Source organism: Pholis gunnellus (genome assembly GCF_910591455.1).
Source record: "Pholis gunnellus genome assembly, chromosome: 4".
Taxonomy (NCBI): Eukaryota; Metazoa; Chordata; class Actinopteri; order Perciformes; family Pholidae; genus Pholis; species Pholis gunnellus.
In genome coordinates, this window is record NC_136530.1 from 24,312,426 (window position 1) to 24,332,488 (window position 20,063).

Sequence of the window (20,063 nt, forward strand, 5' to 3'; positions counted from 1 at the left end):
AGGACGATATCATTTATCAATACTGTATTTACAGCATCAGCTATAATATCATTTCAAATCCCTGAAACTTCTTATTTTAAATTTCTATGATATATCTTCTCTTAAAAACACATTTGCACACATACGCACGATATAAATGCTCTGATAATGCTGTAAAAGACTGAGGACTTGTCCATTAAAATGTGTTTCTGTTTTTCAATCACACACATTCATTACCTAATTATCTACAGTTCTTGTGATATTGTTTGTGTTTAAGCCTCTGATTATTTGGGTGCAGAGGTGACAGAATCCTTAACTAACTCGCTTTATGGTTGCATAGCTCACAAACGGCAGAGCCTAATGTGATCCCAACTGTGTTGGACCTTTAACGTGCCGTAAAATAGCATTTTGAGCTCTTAAGAGGCGCCTTGATGAGGCGTCTGCTGACTGTGCTCAGCAGAGCCCTGCTGTCGAAAGTGCAGGTTGTGCAGCAGCAGGTGCTCGGTCCTCTCCGCTAATTGGCCCTCATGTTGCTAACTCACTCCACAAAGCCTTTGAAGCATCACGCCAACCAGAGACTTCATTAAAACCAAGGCTGTAATTGGGAACCCACCTCACAGGAATCCCCTATCTGTGTTACTATTTATTAAGCCGTCTGCAGAGCGACTGCATTACTGATACTTGACTCTGTTTGGATGTATAATCGACAGGTTCAGTGTGATGGGTTGTTCCATGTTGAATTGTTGCACTGTGTATGTAGAGATATGTGCATTAAGGGTCTAAATAATAGGAACTGTTTTCAATTAACAGTCAGTAAATTGTGTTTCTATAGTTCAGTGAGAATTGACAGAGGAGGGAAAATGAAGCTCTTCGAGCTAACTAGCGCGCTAACGGTCAGTGAGCAGAATTGGGCTCTCTGTCCCCTCCGATGTCAGCACTGCAAAGACGGCTTGCTGTCGCACAAATTTGTCAAAATTCATCAAACACTACTCAGAACATTTGCACAAATTAATCTCGCCACCGTGAGCGAATCCTCTGATCGCAGTTATTTCATTGGAATGAATTGATTTTGTGTATTCAGGCCTTTAGGCTTGACACCACAAATATTTGACAATCTGTGTTGTTAAGGATAATTAAAAGATGAGGGCATTTTACAGGTGTGTCACAATTATTATGTTATCATCTTATCACATGCTATATGGACGTGACCTTGATCATTCTAACCTCCTAATTCCTGGCCCATTGTGTTTAAATACATGTGTTTGTTTACATGTGTGTCCCCAACACTTCAGCCACCATGATGCTAGAATAAACTGCAGGGTTTGCCCGAACATTATTATTGAGACTTGAGCATGGTGCAGACATTGTACATTTTTGTTTACAGAGCCCGAGAGTACATTTTATTTTGTGTTTTGGTTGTTTGTTTGTTTGTTTTTTCTTTGTGTTGTATTTATGTAGGATATTTTTTATATTTTCTAATTAAAATGCCTGAATTTTGTTTTTAGAATTAAAAGATCATTGCTCTTTGAAAGAGACGTTCCTTTCGCACATGGATTTGGTGTTTTTGTCAAATTCTTAAATCATCATCTGTGACATTGATTAAACGTGGGGCAAATTAAGCTAACTGATTGCTTCGTATTACAATTAGATAAGTATATTTTATCCAACTAAATCTTAACTAGGCTAGCTAGCTAGCTAGCTTAACAAAGCTTCTAGCAAGCGATTCAACATCCATTGATACTAATAATATAATAATGTCCTCACATTGGCTTATTGTCTGATGTCATCATTTGTGTCTTACGGTGAAGTGTGTACAGTACATGGATGTACTATGTTCTGTTTATCAGGCCACAAATGAGACGAGAATTAGCGTTAACTGGCTAGCATGCCTGCGTCTGACTCCGCGCCGCCTCCAGAACCATCAATTGCCAGAAACTGCGCTGCGCATTGAGAAAGAAGAGAAGAAGTAAAAGTGGGCGGTCTTGTTCCACATGAGCCAATCAAAGCAGTGGCTGTTATTGTCGACTGCTTTGAAAGGCTGTGATTGCATTATTATGTTTTCATATTATCATCATTTCAGTGGCATGTAATGGTCTTAAAATGACAATGACTTAGTTTTATCACAATTTATTTCTGGGACAAGCCCTGCCTTACTGTTTCATTGTGGCAGTTTTAGGAGCTCGAGAGAATCAAGGTCATCTCTGCCTGTGTTATGTTGATTTTAGCCATTGTTTTTCTAAATGTTATCTCAACACGATACGATCTGTGCAGCACTACATCGCTGGAGAAAATCGCTGGAACCATGTTGAAGATGTTCCATGATGGGGCAGTCAACAAAATCATAATTTCCAATGCAACCACATGTACTTAAACCACAAACAGTCCCATCAGATGGTGCTGTCCATGTCTACGCCAGCATGTGGATCATCTAACTGCAAGTCTAAATAGAAACTGGTGTCGTCGAGTTCACATACAACGCCGCACTAGGATGTTAAAGATTTAAGCGCCTTATGTAACCTCCTGAATTCATCCCGTCTAACCCCTACTGCAGCTACAAGACATACAAGAATAACTCCTCATATAAAATGACCACAGCCATTTGAGTAAAGCCATATGCTGTTCTGAAACACTTTAATGTAGGCCTGCAGCAGAAGCAAATTAAATTGAAACGGGATCATGCCGTTAAAAGGGCAGGGCTCTTATTTTGGACGTGATCAAGACATCACAGCACACCATGCAGCGTCCTGTCCCTCCATTAGTTAAAGTAAAACAGGAGGAATTTTGAGGCCCCCCTTTGAGTCCAGTAGCAGATCAGGACTTGAATGAGACGTCTTAAGATAAGCCCACTGGGTCTTTATTAACATTAACGCCATATGGAGGCGGTTCGGGTGAATTAGGCCGCTATTGACAGAGGACATGATGTGAACGGTGGACAGCTTTCTCCTGTCATTAAGATACACTTTAATTAGAGTTTGACAGTAATCAATTTGAGCCAGACATCGAAGAAAAAGCTACATTGAATAGCCTAAATGTCAAGATGAGACATTTGCACAGACGACCTGGAAACCTTCCAATGGGTGCTATCAATAACTGTTGCACAATCCCTCTTACACCCAAGGGAATACGTACCATTATGTAGTTTAATATCAAACCAGTCGACCTTTGCCGTCTACCTTTTTGATATTTGTGATAGATGAAGAACGCGCTGAGCTTTCACGCAGATTACAGTACATCGTTTGTGTAAATTTAAAAGATGGCATTTGTCAGTTTTCACACTTGCTTCTCATTATAGGTCCTGTAGTTTAACGTTGTCCTTCCTTTAGAAATGGAATAAGCTACAGTTTCCTCAGTAAACCTCTCGCCCTGTGAGAACTCACCTCTGTTACGACCTGAATGAAAAGAGCTCTCTGCCATGTTATCTCTGCCGCTGCCTCTGATTTCACTTTTATGTCTGACTGAAGCTACTAATCATTTGAATCCCATCATAATCTCTAGAATAGTGTTAAGTGTTAACGGCGAAGCGGATGAAAAGCTTACTGTGAAGGAAATGTTCAGAAATGCCGAGCTAATTCCAAAATGTAATCAAAAATCTGCCTTGTTAGTCACTTCTTTTCAGCCGAACGGAAAATTCACTAAATTATTGCAGCCGCGAGCGTAACTAAGCTTCCTGCTACCGCCCCAGTAATTAAATTCACACAAACAGACCTGGAGTTATGGAGATACTGACAAAAAACTGAATGCCACACTCAGTTCAGCCTTTTAAGATCAGAAGAGTTCCGCAGGTTGGATGAGGACATTAAGGCCGTGTTAATGTGTCCCTGTAGTGCGTCGGTGTAACATCTTGGTTATGTACTTCAGTGTGCATCATTACGCTGTTTTATACATACATCCAGGAGAAATCAAAGTGTGCTTGTCCCCCTTTTTTCTGGGGAAGGAATTATGGTGTGTGTTCAGATTTTGTTGAAAGCGCACTCTCCCAGATACTGCTTGACTTTGAGGAAGAAATAAGGACCGCTGTCTGTATCTGAGATGTGAAGCTTTCAGCGGGGACCGAGAGGCACAGAGAGCGCTGTGTCATGTCGCCCAGTGGGTCGAGAAGGATGAGTCAGCAACAAGGACGTTGGATCCGACTCTATATTCTGTCACGACCACTGATGTGAAGGCACGCTGTGACAAACATTCAGGGTGAAAAATATTGTAACGTACTGTAAAGTCATTATTGTATTGCAATGCATAGGGCTGCAACTATTGATGGTCGTCATCACTGATTAAGTGTCAAAAAGTAATAAGTGCCCTTTACAGTTTACATGGCACCAAGATAATGTCTTCAAAATGTGTCCAAGTAACTGTCCAAAACTCAAAAGACATACAATTTACAGACTCTGAAAATTCAGTGTAAATCCGTCTTTCAATGGTTTCCAGCTAGTTTCTAACCTGCAGTAAAAAAAAGGCTTTAAATATGCACTTAAGGGCAACATGAAGGGGAAGGTTTCTTTTATCTATGCTGGTGCTACAGAGTGGAATAAACTGCCTCCTGTAATTAACCCACAAAAATGTCAAATCTCCATGTAAAAGTCATTTTACCACATTGAAATCAGGGGGTTTATGCACTTGTATTTGTCAACTAAAGTAAACTATTCATTTTGAAAGAGCACCGGCCAATGGGGAAAGTCCAACTCCACCGACCAATGGTGTAACTTCATCACTCTCTCGGTTTATAGTGCTGGCTCCTTGCTGCAGTCTAAAACTACTATCATGCACACTACATTGCACATCACTAGACAAGCCGTGACTGAGTTAGTAGAACTTGATAAATTAGCTGGTATCTGCCTAAAGTAGGACATCTCTGGAGCTAAGTGAGCCAGATGATGTATTGATGAATTAGCATGAGATCATTAGCATAATCAGTAGCTGCGCATCAGATCCTGCCTCGCAGATATGGAAACCAAGTGAGGGCGCAGACACGTGTAATTAGTCTGCCTGATTAAAACTCTTTCTGTAAACAATTGTAGCTCGATGAACTGTGAATTAAAGACAGATTATATTTACCGTGGGCGCCCGCGCTCGCACGTTTTTGAGGGACTCAGTCACAGTGCATTTCTCTCACATGAATAATGAATTGAAATTTCACAAATATTTAATAACGACCCAGGATTGGAAACCGCACAAACAAATGTTGCACTTTGCACTGGGGGGGTACATGCAGATGAAATGTAAACTGTATGGTGGTCTGACCGGTGTTTACAGAATGATGACCTGGAGCACTGTGGATGTGTTCCACTGCAGCCAACCATCTGCACTGCTGCTAAATGGATATAAGAAGAGGATGGGATTGATTCCCGCTGCCTTCCTCCTCATTAACAAAACCACTGAGGATGCCAAATCTGAAAACCATGTACGCCATCTATCAACGAGTCAACCACCTCTCACCAGCCTTCTTCTCTAGAAGTGATTCATTCTGGAATAATATGCCTTATGGTCCGAAGATGATGAATTATTGAATGAATTGATGTGAAATCTGGTGGCTGTTTTCCAGTCATCTGTCAGTCACATACATCAACACACCTCCATCATGATTCTTGGCCGTGGTATTTTTTTTCCACAGAGCAAAGCATCAGATCTATGAGTTGTGTACATTTAGGAACACTGTTATAATACCTGTGGTGCTCTTCCTTCTTGTGTACCCGCTGTAACAGCTCATCCAAAATGGACATAGTCTCCAAGACGCCACCCTGGCAGTGACGACACAGCGTAACTCGTGGCACATCCAGACAAAATGGTGGCTGGGGCGGCTGCTCAGTGGTAGACTGGTTGTCTTTTAACTATATGATCCTAGGTCCCTACTATCTGCATGTCAAAGTGTGTGAGGGACACACTGAACCACAAGTTGAAATTTGACCTTCCTTAGCCCATGCATACATGTACCTGTATGTATGTATGTATGTATGTGACCATTGAAATAAAGTTGAAGTATTTTAAAACCAGAATGAGTCTAGGGTTGGCTTTCACCTACTGGTGATCAGCATAAGCCGAACCGGGGCGAGGTCAGGGTCAATCACTCCTGGTGTAGTTGAGCCGAGGAGGAGGGGCAAAGTGTGTTTACAAACCGCAACTGAAAAATCTCACTCTGCCTTTAAAGCCTTTCAAACCAAAGTATTTCTCCTAAATATGAAATAATCTCAACTAAATAAGAGTCAAATAATAAAAGTACAATCCGGAAAAAAATGCTTCTTGGGTATTATTTGTATTATTTGATTTGCTTCATCGGGACTGTGTGGGTGTGATTTAATCACATTTGATTGACAGCGGCCTGGAATCCGACTCAACACTTTTTGATAACTCAGCCCCGCCCACATCAAGCCTGTGAGAGAAGCAACAGAAATACAGAAATATGTCATCGGCTCTACATGAACACAAATGTTCATGTAGAGCCCCATCGCAGTAAGACGGTGTACTCAATTAATCAGTATGTTGGCTTTAGTGCCTTGCAGATACATGTTAGCAGAACCTGTTGAAAGAAAAAGGTAAAAATGAGTGTGCATCGTTGCTCCAGCAGTGACAGCCATGGCTGTAACCATAACCACCAATCCCGCTGTTACGTTTATGGATCGTCTGCGTAGAGGAAGATGGAGCCTCGTCTTCTCGTTTTAATGCATCCTGTCCTTCTCTTCTCTTGCAGTTGGAAAGACGTCCCTGATCACACGGTTCATGTATGACAGCTTTGACAACACGTACCAGGTAAGGTGCTGCACAGAGGACAGATTTTGTCTCTAATGATCAATTTTGTCCCATTGATCGTCTTTCCTTTCACAGTGAAACGTAGTTTTACATCGATCAAACGCAGGACAATCAGGGATTTCTCAGAAATAGCTTTTCTTGTGTGTGTGAAAACTAGGAAGTAAGTCGCCAACATGACTGTTACATAAAGCAGACACCTTTGCACTGAACACCAAGGCCCTCAAGCATCACTACTTCCAACCCTGTTCTCTCTAAAGCAGCCTAATCTCACCCGTCGTCCTAAAACACAATACTGCTTTTGCAGCCCGTGGGACTTGCAGAGGTCTTTGCAAGCGTCTGCAGACGGGCAGAAAATAAAACCTACAGTATTATTGCTTTGTAAGTATCTGCTTGTATTGTAATAAAAAAGGAATTAAAAATAAATCTCACCAAGCTACTCTGCCCTCCTTCTCATATAGTTTAGAGAGTGAGTGTTAGCGTCTCTCAGCTCACTCTGTGGCTCTTTTATGAGGGAATGTACAGTGTTATGAGCCGGTGCATTGTATGAACAATCATAAATACATCAGTATATGAGAGCGCTGAACGTGCAGAAGAGCTACATTTTGCTTCGAGTAAGAAATCACATGAATACTTTTGTTACCCAAAACCTGAACCTCCTCACCTTCTCCGACTGTACAGTTTTAATTTGAGGAGTAGTTGCCCTCATTTAATAACAGCTGTGAGTTGGAAAAGACATTTCAATCAGTCATAGAATTGGCCAGCAGGCCAGTCGAGTTAATCATGTTCTGCAGCCTCTTGGTCCTTGTAAAGCTCGAGACGTGCGGCTTCAATCTCTCCAGCCCAAGCGTTAATCTGGCGCTGCCTTTAAATCAACTACAGTGGTCTCTGTAGATTGCCTCACCTGCTCCCTCTAATTTGACTTTCTTGTCCTCTTCAGTATAAATAAAACTTACTCTTTATCTCCAGGTATGAAAGTGTATCAAATGAATAGGGAAATTTGGGAAGTATGCTTATTTCCAGAGGGTAGTTGGTGGATTTTATTACCTTTTGACAGAGCTAGCTGTCTTAGTGCTAAGCTAACCAGCTGCTGGCGGTAGCTTCACAATTAACAGACAGATAAGAGAGAGCTATTGATACTCTCATCTAACTCTGTGCCCGTTTGCAAGTTGGCATATTTCCCAAAATGCCACATCTGCACTTTGAGACAGATGCACAGCATGAAGAGCTAGAACATGGTTGAATATATTGCTCAGCTTGTTATAAGTACTATATTACCGTTGTTGCTGCAAAGACCTGTTTGGTCTTACTAATGCATCCTGCTAACCCCCAAAAAAGGAAAAAGAACAGAACATGTCTCTATTCTTCAGTGTTTGCACGAGTACTGTGCTGCGCTGTAATGAGATTTGAGCGGCTCGTTGTGTGTGGATTAAGTTGTCTGTGTTGTCTGTGTGATGCTGCGCTTTCACAGTTGCAGCTGTATCCTCTTATATTTCTACACTCGTAAGTCATGAAAGACTACAGAGCCTGGACGGTTAGGGCTCATGTCTTTGTGTTGTTAAGCTGCTGAATCTTCATCATGGGTTGTCGTTTCTTTGAACATCTCTTTGTCACAAATTGCTGTGGAACAGGCTTATATTTGGGCAAAGTTGGCTGCGGACTCAAAGGCTGGGAAACAGAGTTATTGTCCCAGCTGTTTACCCAACATCTTACCTCATCCGTGTCTCTACGGTGAGAGAAGAAATGAATCTGTTCATTCATTCTGTTTTTCGCTTGATGAGTCGCTGCTGGTAGAATGGAAAGATGCCTCTACTGTACATTTTAAAGTCTGTTATTAGTACTTTACCTCGGTGTCTCAGAGTCATAACTCAGATCTAAACACACAGACACGATACGCATATTTAAACTTCAGTGTGACTTAGAAATCATGAGGAGAAAAAACACTCCTCATAACTTCAGAACCTGAGAATCATCACGTTTTTCAGTTTTCTTCAGACTCTAAGTAAACCAATGATGTCTGTACAACAGGATCTGCTTGTTGATGCATCGGCACACTTTTAATGGTGCCAATGTGCCAAAATGTAAACGAACAAAGGCTGAAAAGTTGAGGCCTGCAGCGTAACTCTCTGAATCCATGGCAACAGTGCACCTCCTGTTGATATTCCCCAAAAGATTGAACCGTAGCTCCAAATGTTCGAGCCTGATTATCCTCCAAATAGAAGTAAGACAAAGAATAATAATAGGAGTGACAAAATCTGTTAATATTAACGTCTTTGACTAAGGCTCCGAAGGTCGGGGTGGAGTCGTGGCGTTAGAGGGAGTAGATGCAGTCTTCTGCGTGTTTTATGTGTTATGACTGTACTGAGATTAATATCTAGAAGTACAGCCTACAATGCACGGGTAGTAAATCTGACAGGATCATTTTCAAAGAGCAGCACACTCCTAAGTACCACTACCTGCAGTGAATGTGGGCGTGCGCTGCTGCCTGCAGTCTGCCCCGCTCCAAGGCCGCCGCTGTAACTCCCAACATCGATGCATCTTGATGAATTAACCGCTGTGATATCCGACAGCCGTCAAAGTCGGTGCTGAGCATCCGGCCATTTTAAAGTGGGCAGGCCCGACAGAGCGCTCGGTGGACAGATGCCCGGTAGATAGCATCTGCTTATTTAATAATGTCCCCATATGCTGTTTAATGCCAGTCTCTGCCCCGCTCTATTGTAATAGTCTGTGCACCACGACGAGCAGCAGCCAGGGAGGAATATGGAAATCAGTTGCTTTGTATTTCTATGTAAAAACAAAGCCATTTGAATCCAGTGCTTTAACCCTTCGTCTACAAAACCAGTCTCTTCATTCCCTCCTTACAGTCGCCTTCTTGTTTTTATTTTACATTTATTTCCAAATAGTGGATTCATGATTTTATTATGGGTGCCACAACCCCTGCTTTGGAGCCGTAAATCAAAGCCAAAGCTCAGTCACCTAAAAGGTGTACCTTCTCTCCTGTGTGTGTGTGTGTGTGTGTGTGTGTGTGTGTGTGTGTGTGTGTGTGTGTGTGTGTGTGTGTGTGTGTGTGTGTGTGTGTCTCTTAATGCCTCTTCTCTTTCCTTCCCCGGCTCAGTGACAGGTAGGGCGTACAGTTTATTTTTTCTAACTCCAGAGACCTTTGAGTATTAATATTAAAATGCTACGTGCATTAGCTCAGTTTGAGTGTTTATGCCGCTGCTCGGGGGGGGGGGGTTACATTTGCCCAGTGACGGTGGAGAGATGTTGTGAGCATGAAGGAGACGTCAGTGTTTCCGGGGCCTGCATACCAAGTCACCGCACCTTTTTTATTGTTTTCATGCAGGTTCAGCTCTTAGATCCGAGCACATCCAGTCCAGTCCTTTTTTTTGCAGTGAGAGCAGCAGTGTATTTAGAGAGCGAGGGCCCATCAGGAAGGTGAAACCGAGCGTGGTAGTGGCTTCAGTCAGCAGGCGGACACAGGCGAGGCGAGCCAGATTTGCTGCCTATAAAGCAGCAGACTCCCATCAAGCAGCCACCCAGCCGAGAGAGACGGAGGCAGGCGTCCTCTCTGCCTGGCGGCACATGCTAAAGGGCTCGCAGCCCTCCAGAGGCAGAGCGCTGTCGTCAGCCGCGGTGGAGCTGTCAGTCAGGCCTGGCCACCAGGCTGTGACTGCATCTGTCTGCTCGGCCCAAACGCTCTGATATTCAGTGTAGCAACTGGCGAATCTGATTTATTGGTGATTAAATAGAAATGTAGAATGTGACAATTTAAATCTTTCATTTCACAAAATTAAAAAAATGTTTTAGTTTGCAAAAAAAAATGTCCCACATAATCGATCAAATATGTGTTACTCTGTTTGAGTAAACGACATCAAACTGAAATGATGTGAAAATCATAATTGCTTACATCAGTTTTATATGAAAAAGGCAGCTATTGTGAAGATTTGCTCCTTTTCATTGTCTTCTGTGATGGTAAATTGAACATGTTTGGGTTTCTGACTATTTGTCAGAAACCACAAGAACTTTGAAGACGTCAAATTGGTGTGATGGTGTATTTTTCACTATTTCCTGACGTTACATGGCGTTAGACCAAGCAATTAGTCTATTGTTCGGGGAAAGCAATGCTGAATAAATCATCAGTCGCTGCCCACAAAACAGGATTTTCTTCAGCTTAAAGATAATGCATTTTAGATAATAGAGACAGAGTATCAGAACTTATTTTAATACACATTTATATTCTCTGTGGAGCTGCAATAATTTGTCAAATAATTGATTAATCAAAAACAGAAAATACATTTTCAGCAATTAATCGTGTAAGTCAATCATCAAGCAGAAAATGCCAAACTCTGGTTTCAGCTTCTGAAATGAGTTTGCTGCTTTTCTCAGTATTATATAATTGTAAATTCAAACAGTTTGAAGACGTCACCTTGACCTTTGTCAGAGCTAAACCTCTGTTGTCTTCTTTAACTGTATTTAACTCTATTGTAGCCTGAGTGACAAGTTCTTCTCTGCTGGATTGGTTCACTTCAAAATAACGTACCCATAATGATTTGTGACATGAGTAAAATGACTAATTATGAATTTGCCCCGGCACTACTCACTCTACTGTGGTTACAAATGTATCAAGCTGTAATGGTGACGTTCTTCATACATTATATACACAGCCTGCTGTCTGACGGAGAAGGCCTAATCATAGACTCATCTATTCCCTCTTGTGCTGGCAAGTACATTTTTTTTTCTGCGTGCTCACAAACTGCCATCAAACACGGCGCTGTGAGCAAATAGCCAGCAAGCTCACTGTGACTCATGTCTAATGGCTTAACAGAGTCCAGGCCAGATGGAGGACCGTCAAAGTCCTGGTGGGAGCAGCAGTGGTGGAAGAAGTGTTCAGATTCTCTACTTGAATAAAAGCAAAAATACCACAACTAGAAAAAAAGACATCGACTCACAATCAGCCGCCCTCTCTGTGTCGTCTCGCAGACGCCTAAGCCACGCCCCTAGCTGCCAGTAGCTCCTCACAGGGAGGCTGATTGGTCCGTGCTCTGCCTTACCGGACACAAACATGGTACTTGAAGCCTGAAAAGAAGTCCCAAACATCCTTTCTCCTCACTGTACTCGAGGCCCACTCCATCATTGCGGTGTCGTGCTCACTGCTGAAACACATTAATCACACTTCCTCTCAGAATCCACCAAAATAAATAGTGTTCTAGTAAACTACAATTTCTCTCTGAATGTGAATGTTAACACATGAAGAGTTAATGTCATGGCCAAATCACTAGTGGAGTACACTTCCACATGTGTCAGTCCAGTAATGTTTCCAGTGCCTACAATTCCATCTGGTTGAGCGTCGTTGGTATTTGTCAGGAAATGTCTCACATTACTGTGATTTCCATCTTCGCTGCCTCAGAGTACCAGCTGAGTCATCATGCTAGAGTGCATACAAACCCAGTGTAACACCTACCCTGCTACCATTACCTGCAGGATTGCTCTATAGTGTGATTGTCACAACTACCTATAACTAATTGTCTTTGAATATTTACTGATTGCCTGTGACGGGCTGTGACTAACTGTTATTTTCTTTATTGCTTCATCTTTAATTAATTAATTAATCTGATTATTTTCCTTCTCTTGTTAATTTATCGTTTTGTGTATAAAATGAGGAGAGATGCCCATCATATGTTACTAGAGCTCAAGGTGACAGTTTCACTTTATTCCGTCTGATCAGCAGTCCCAAAGCCAAAGCTTTTCATTTTACGATGATGATCAACAACTAAAAGCATCACATCTCTGAAAGAGGATCGTTAGATGAAACCAGGCTGTCTATGTTGTAAAAAAAGGTGCAAATATTTTTGAAAGTGGTGCTACATGACAAGAGAAAAACAGAGAAAAAGGGCTGTGGTATTCTCTTTTGCTAAAAAGGTTTATTAACAAAGAACACAAAAACTACAACACCCATAATGCACAGCGCCCCTCCCAGGCCTCTCCCCCGGGCCACTACTGTTAGAAAGGCTTGACCAGAGCTTGGTGATACAAATCTGGTTTAACATTGCAAAGTATCCCTTAAATAACACATTTATTTATAACACATGGTTGCTTTATTAAGAAACCCTGACTCGTCATAGTGTTGCATTATGTGGATTCAATGTTTTCCCATCACCGTCAGTGGGATTTATACTCTTAAATTCTATTGTGCGATGGACCAAATGACTCTTAATGTCAAAATCAATTCATATAACGACGATTTCACTTGTGAAAAACGTATCATAAGACCAATATCTTAAGGCCATGTTCAAGTAAGAAAAACACACATTTAGGATCTAATGTGAGGGAAATCCCTGAGATGTGTTAAAGGACGTGGCCCTGGTCCCTGGCACAATGAGCCAGAGAACCACGGCCTGTCTTCTGACAATGTGCGGTAGTTAAAAATGTAAAAGGAATATGAATAATTTCTGGTGATCTAATGCGTTCATGTATAACTGCTTCTATTTTTAAAACTGGGGCCAGAAAGAGCCTTCAGCACCTCTGCCATGCCGCAGGAAAAACCGCAGCCACATCTCCATGCTTTCAACTCCATTGTGTCAATTAAGTCACTCCAATTCAAGCTACTTTCAAGTGACCCAAATTTTAAGTTAAAAAAGTTATTTTAATGGGCAGTGATTGTTGTTGAACACTTTTTAAGCATATTCTACCAGAATAAGTAGCGGATTTCGATGATACAGCCAAACAAGTGTTTTGTTTCTCTCTCTGACTATAATCTTGTATCAGTTCTTTGAGGCGGTTTATGTCCAGCCTAGCGGTGCCTGCTGTGGCTGAGTGTAAGGGAAGAGTATAAGTGACGTCCTGTCTTCATGCCAGATTCTCTGAGCCACTGTCGGAGCTGCCATCGCCAAGGAAACGAGTGCGTGATCAAGCTGCTGATGCCCACTTCGGTCAGAGTGGGTGGTACTGCAGACAACACACAAACCCACCTGCATACATCACAGATGGGTGCAAATGTATCTTAGCACAAATATAATGGAGCAAAATAAAGCTGGACGTGCGACACGAGCAGGAAGCCGCGTCCTCGGCAGACAGGTGATTCCCCGTCGGCCAATCAGAGCGATCGGACACCTGCAGTACGTGCTCCAGCTGGCCGGTGCTGGAGTTTGCCTGCCGGGGTCACACAGGCACCCGCCACCGTCGAGCCATCTACAATCTCACACACCAAACATCTGGATGCACAGCATAACATCTGCCTTAACCAGCTTTCATTACAAGTATCATTCCTTATTTCTCTTTTGTTTTGAGAAATATTTAAGGCACATCCACTCTTAATAGAGTATAGGGACGATTTTCCAACACGTCAAAAACTGAACGGTTCTGGCATAAAGAAAATAAATAATAATTCAGTTGCACAAACAAGCCCAGCTCTGCAGTTAAACATTGAATCTCTAGGTTTTGATTTGTACACGCCGGAGCGGCCGATGATATCACGGCAGGCAGCTGAGCAGAGAGCCGTGGGCTTGGCTGAGGAAAGTAAACATCCATTGAAGAGGGAACACACGGCGCCATCTGCCTCGTGACACAACAAGGGTTATCATTAGATTGTTATAACTGGGTATTGTGATTTGAAGCAGTCCATTTGAGTATGAAAACCATGCTGTTCTGATTGTGTTTCCACACTGATAGCTGACAAACGGTCGTCATTCCCAAAGACTAGGTCGGGGTCCACAGGCTGGCCGCAGGAGATTTTATTGGGGTCGCAGAATACATTTGCAGAATTTCCTCCAAAGTCTTTTATTCAACATTTATATCTGCAGAGGGAGCCTGAATGATCATAAACTTCTTATAATTGTCGCCTACTTAAAACATTTAATTAAGAGCCTGTTAACTCTGTCGAAATGCATCTCATTTAAAGTGCATGTGTTTTCAATACCACATGCATAAAACTAAACGTACATCTCTTCTAAATGGCTGCTTTGCCTATTCAAGATCATAAAAGGTGATGCAGAAGTGACAGGTCAGTAATATCAGTAACGTAATTCACTCTTCTCCCATTTATACATAAGGACTCTTGTGATTTGGGTCGCCACAGTTCGCCATTTTTCTAAAAAGTGGGTTGTTTATCTTCAACTATTTTACGTGACTGACTTAAAAAGTATTACTCAGACTCCGACTAGATTAGCTGCTCGACGATGACAACATCGGAGCCCATAAAGCTCTTTGGTTTCAAACTACGGGGGACAAGTTGGCCCAAAATACACAACATGAGTGAACAGAAAAAAAGCTTGAGAAACACAGCTGGAGCCTGCTCCCCTTTAAAAAGAAAAAAGACTGCATTTGATGAAGGTTTTCTCAGAGTTGAATCAACAGTCGTGCTGTTGTATTGGATTGCATTACAGTATAGAGGTGTTCATTACAACCCTCCATGAGGCGATGTTATGTGATCAGGACTGTAATGAACCGTGGATCTTACAGTCATCTGTCCTCTTGTCTCCCTTTTGCATCTTTAACTTGCATTATTCAGCTCCTCGGTAAATACTGTGTTCTTTGCTTTCGGAGGGATTTACATTTATGCTGACCCAAGGATATCTTCTTTCCCTAAAGGCCACAATTGGAATTGACTTCCTGTCGAAAACCATGTACCTGGAGGATCGAACGGTAAGAAGCCTCAGTTACAGCTGTACAATGTCATGACGTGTAATGTGTCAGCGGCGGGTTTTTTCCTGCTCGTTTCTACAATAATGCACGAGCTCACTGATGAACAGCGATGTGTAGATGAATGCAATGTGTCTGCATGTCTGTTTACCTCGAGGAGTCTTTTCATACAGCAGTACGACCTTGGATGTGTCATCACGAGGAGTCCACTCATATAAATAATGAGTGTGAACCTCGCGCTGAGTAACCTCAGACGCACATCTGTTTGTGCCATTATTGTGTTGTGTGTGTGTGTGTGTGTGTGTGTGTGTGTGTGTGTGGAGGGAGCCGACTGTTTCGGGGCTCTCTGACTATCTGAATAATCTCAGTCTCCTCAGCTGTCTCTCTCTGAACCCCAGGTGAGGTTGCAGCTCTGGGACACAGCGGGACAGGAGCGCTTCAGGAGCCTTATCCCCAGTTACATACGGGACTCCACTGTGGCTGTGGTGGTCTACGACATTACAAGTCAGTGTCCCTTATGACATATTTGAATATCATAACATCTTTTCTTTTTTTTTTACCGCTTTACTGTCAACACAGGTAACCAGAGTTCACCTTTCGCTTACTCAAAGGCCAAAACCTTCACTGGCTCAGATTTGACAAATGTCTCTTTGATATTTCCCAAAAGAAAAGTTGGATCCACTGCACATTGAGATGAGACTTACTGCTTCCCCCTTCTCTAATTCTCTTAAGGTGGCAATCCTTAAGCTTTCATTCCTGGTTGATTAAGTGGTAACAGCAAATGCAGTTAAATACTACAGGTCCAACAACACCGGGGGCAGCAGAACAATCTATCGTTGTTAGAATTAAGAAGTCGGGCAATATTTGGCCTTTTTCTATTATTCTATGTGATGATCAACCGTCTTTGACCATCTTTGAGTTTGCCACTTTAAAGGCTCTTAGCTACATGTCCTGTGTTCTTCTTGGAGAAGCAGAAGCTGAAAGAGAGAAGGTTCGATGATGACGCCCTTTATACTTTATACATTAACGCCTTATAGAAAGAACCGTTTATCCTGAATACATCGCCTGGCTAATATATTCTGCTTCACGGTAGTCACGAAGTGAAACGGCGTATTCAACTGTAGATTTTAGAAGGTGGTCTTTGCTCATCCATAGAGGTAAAACCATGTAATATCCAGTATTGTGAGGAATTACTATCATTTTCCGTGACAGAATGACATTTATTCCCTCTCGAATCTATCTGGCTTTTATTTAATCGTTTAAAAGAGCAAATTACACTTGATGTAATATGGCTGCCCTCAGGTAGTGGATTTTATTACTGACTTTATGGAAAAAATTATGGGTTACCATCCCCCAAAAGCATGCTCTTTTTTTTCCACCCTGAAAAAGACGTGGGGCCTGTCTCATCAATTCCCCAGTCCAAGAATACAATACGACTCTAAGTCTGCATGTCAGCAAGTCTGCATACTCAATAGACCCGGCAAGGTCAAAGGGATTTATGAAGAACCTCAACATGCTACAGAGCCGTGCACGGATTTACCGTCCATCAGCTCATATCTTAACATCAGGATTTGTGAGATTTGTTTCTTGAATTAATATCTTAGCAGCAGCAGGTAAAACAACATGTTGGATACATTTTTTATCCGCAGATTGTTTCCTGCCAGTGTTTAGAAATCGGGATGAAAGGTTAATAGATTTGTTTAGAGCAGTAGCAGCAGGAGACGTGTCAGCGCACTGAATGTTGCTGCAGTTGCTCAAACCGCATCTTTAATTTGACTCCGCTTCGTCTTCCCTCCTCGACAGATGTGAACTCGTTCCAGCAGACGTCGAAATGGATCGAGGACGTGAGAACAGAGAGAGGAAGTGATGTCATCATCATGCTCGTCGGCAATAAAACAGACCTGGCAGATAAGAGGTGTGTATGTCACAGACGAAGCCTGCCTCCTGCAGCAGCACCTGCATCGCGCTTTTGTCTCTTTTTTTTTAGTCAGCATCTCCTTTCATGTCTTGACACCATGGCAACCATGATGTGCAGTGTCAGTCCGTCCGTCAGTGGGAACATTCAGCCGAGAACAAAACATCTGACTCCCTGCAGAGGAGATGGTTTGATTAGATGTCGGAGCATCTTGCTGAATAAATCTGTATGTTAATGAGACAGAACTGATTATCTTGGGACCAAAATAACTCCTTCATTTAACATGAAGTTAATATAATGCCACCTCAGTCTCATATGAAGACAGGTATGAGAAATGAACATTTGCTCTATTATATATCAAATATCGAAGTGAATGCACTCATAAGCGTAACAGGTTATGTTTAGTGTTGTCATAGTAATTATGGTGGAACGTTAGGCAACTCAGCTGCTCGTATTGCTCTGAAAGGGGGAAATGATTGCTCGCTTGTTGAAAGGACTCAGTGGTTCAGCCCCTGGTGACACTCGAGCAATCAGGACCGCTGCGCACAAAGGAATTATTTTTTCATACACATAATGTACGTATATAATTGATACAACTCTATAGTGAGGAAAGGGTGAGAACATGCCGATGTTTAATATAGCTGAGGAGGAGAAAGAAATTGATTTGAAACAGATGAGATGACACGCAGCAGAAATATACAGCAGTGGAAAATAAAGGGAGAATTGAACCTTAAAATAGCTTGTGCCAAAATGCATTAATGGTGTATTCTCTTTGCTCGAGATGGAATACAGATGCAAAGTCATCAGTAAAATGTCTTTAGTTCCACTGTTGCTTCCTGTTTTCATGTAAAAGTCCTAATCCTGACGTCTTTTAAGAAGTGTAGGAAATAAGCAGAATTTGATTGATTCTGTTGGATTCTGTTTTTACCTGGAAGTCTCTTGTGTTGCATTATCTTTTTTACAAGACATAACCATCCACAAAGGCAGTGTGGAGTAGTTAACACAAATAAAAGACACGCGCTATTAATGTACTTTATTCCTGCATATGTGCAGCGACTGCTTAAGCCCTGTGTGTTTCTGCCTTGGCGAGGTTTGCGCTCCAGAACGTGATTTAGAGAAACGTTCGCATGCTAACACACTAAACTAAGATGGTGAATGTGGCAAACATTACACCTGCTAAAGAGCAGCATGGTTGTTATTTAGAGCATGTCCACGTTGGTATTTAGCTCAAGAGTAACGCTGTGCCTGAGCCAAGGCTACTGAATGGAGGCTGGGACACGGCCTTGAGCTGTGGGATACGACACATGATGCGCACCGTTCCAGCAGATGGCGCTAGAAATAAAGGGACGGTGTCCGCTCAAGCGCTCCTTGGGTGCGCTCGGCCTGACAGAACCTTTTGGGTACGCTCGAATGGATGGCGGCCTATATACAAAAAAGCATTTGTTCCTGGTCTTTCAAACATACAACATACATCAAGAGTACTCATTAGTTGTCATTAGTAGCATATTTCTGAGCATAAGTCAGGAGTCTTGACAAAATCTTCATGTGGTCCAGTAATCTATCTTTCTTCTGTGTTATTGCTGTTCTCTTGTCTTGTCCTCTGGGACATCCTTTGTCCTAGTTTTTACCAAGTCAACACTTTGCTAAAACAGCTGACCACCTACTTTCTGGTCTGGTCGACTGATCTCGGTGTCATTTTAAGGAAACAGTGGGCCACCGTGGTAGATGTTGGTGTGGTAGCGTGGGTGGTGTAGAGTGATTTGGTTTGATCCTCTTGCATAGAATCAGATTACATCCTGTTCTTCGGGTTTGTTGAAGTGTTCAGGGGAGAACGATCTCCAATAACGTGTCCTCATGTGGTGAGTAATCGTGCATAAATCATCACACATAATTGAATTCCTCTTGTCAGCATCATGTGCCCGCGCAGCATCAGTAACATCTCCATCATTAACATGTTGAGGACGTCGAGGAGCAGCAGAAAGAAGTTGCCATTGGCATTCTTGTGTCTTGAGAAACAACGTGTCACTGACTGAAGGGCATAGGAATATTGCTGGGGACGGCAGTTTACAAGATGCATCTCGCCGGATCTGTCGATAAATGTTCATGGCTGCCATGACAACAGACCAAAGGCAAGAGCTTTGGTTTTTGAGATTGTGAAAGTACAGTCAGGCTGAGTATCCCGTCTGTTTCCACAATGTAGCAGGGAGCATCTTTAAGATGATATCAAAGCATATGGAAGCCCAAAGGGGACTTTATTGAAATAACAATGTAAACAGCAATAATCCAATTATCATTGTCACAGAGTTGTGTGTTCAATGACCGTAAAGGGATGAAAATAGAAAAGCTGTTTCTAAAGTTGTACCACGCTGTACGGTCGACAACATTCAAACTTTAATTCACATTTTATAATGTAAGAGCAACAAAACAATGTCCGCTGTACGGCAGGCTAAGTTGTAGGAAATGAAAGGTCAAGTGTTGTTTTCATTTTTAAACATACATTTATTTTTAAATATATTTTTTTTAAACAGAAAATCAGTTGTTTTCATTGTTTTCATTGCATTTTCATTTTCAAATTTGAATCAACATTTGCATGCTGTCCGCTGTAGAACAGGGCACGACTTTGAATATGAAATGTCGAACAGCTTTTCCTTTTTCATTTCAATCTACGCACAGATGTGTATGTGAAAATGCAATAATCAATAAGAATAAATAAAGGATTATTGCATTTAAATGTTATACTTAAATAGCACACATATGTGTAGAATTATAATGCTATTGGGGAAGAGTCCCCTATAGG

At 42.0% G+C, this 20,063-nt stretch overlaps 1 protein-coding gene across 1 annotated transcript in view; it reads left to right on the forward strand.

The window, feature by feature from the left end:
* rab6ba (RAB6B, member RAS oncogene family a) overlaps window positions 1-20,063 on the forward strand; it is a 45,444-nt gene that overhangs the window by 11,386 nt on the left and 13,995 nt on the right. Inside the window, exons 2-5 of the mRNA XM_079158286.1 lie at window positions 6,659-6,717; window positions 15,301-15,354; window positions 15,750-15,855; window positions 17,155-17,266. Of these exons, the coding sequence (XP_079014412.1) occupies window positions 6,659-6,717; window positions 15,301-15,354; window positions 15,750-15,855; window positions 17,155-17,266 (331 nt within the window). The remainder of the gene's footprint in view (window positions 1-6,658; window positions 6,718-15,300; window positions 15,355-15,749; window positions 15,856-17,154; window positions 17,267-20,063) is intronic.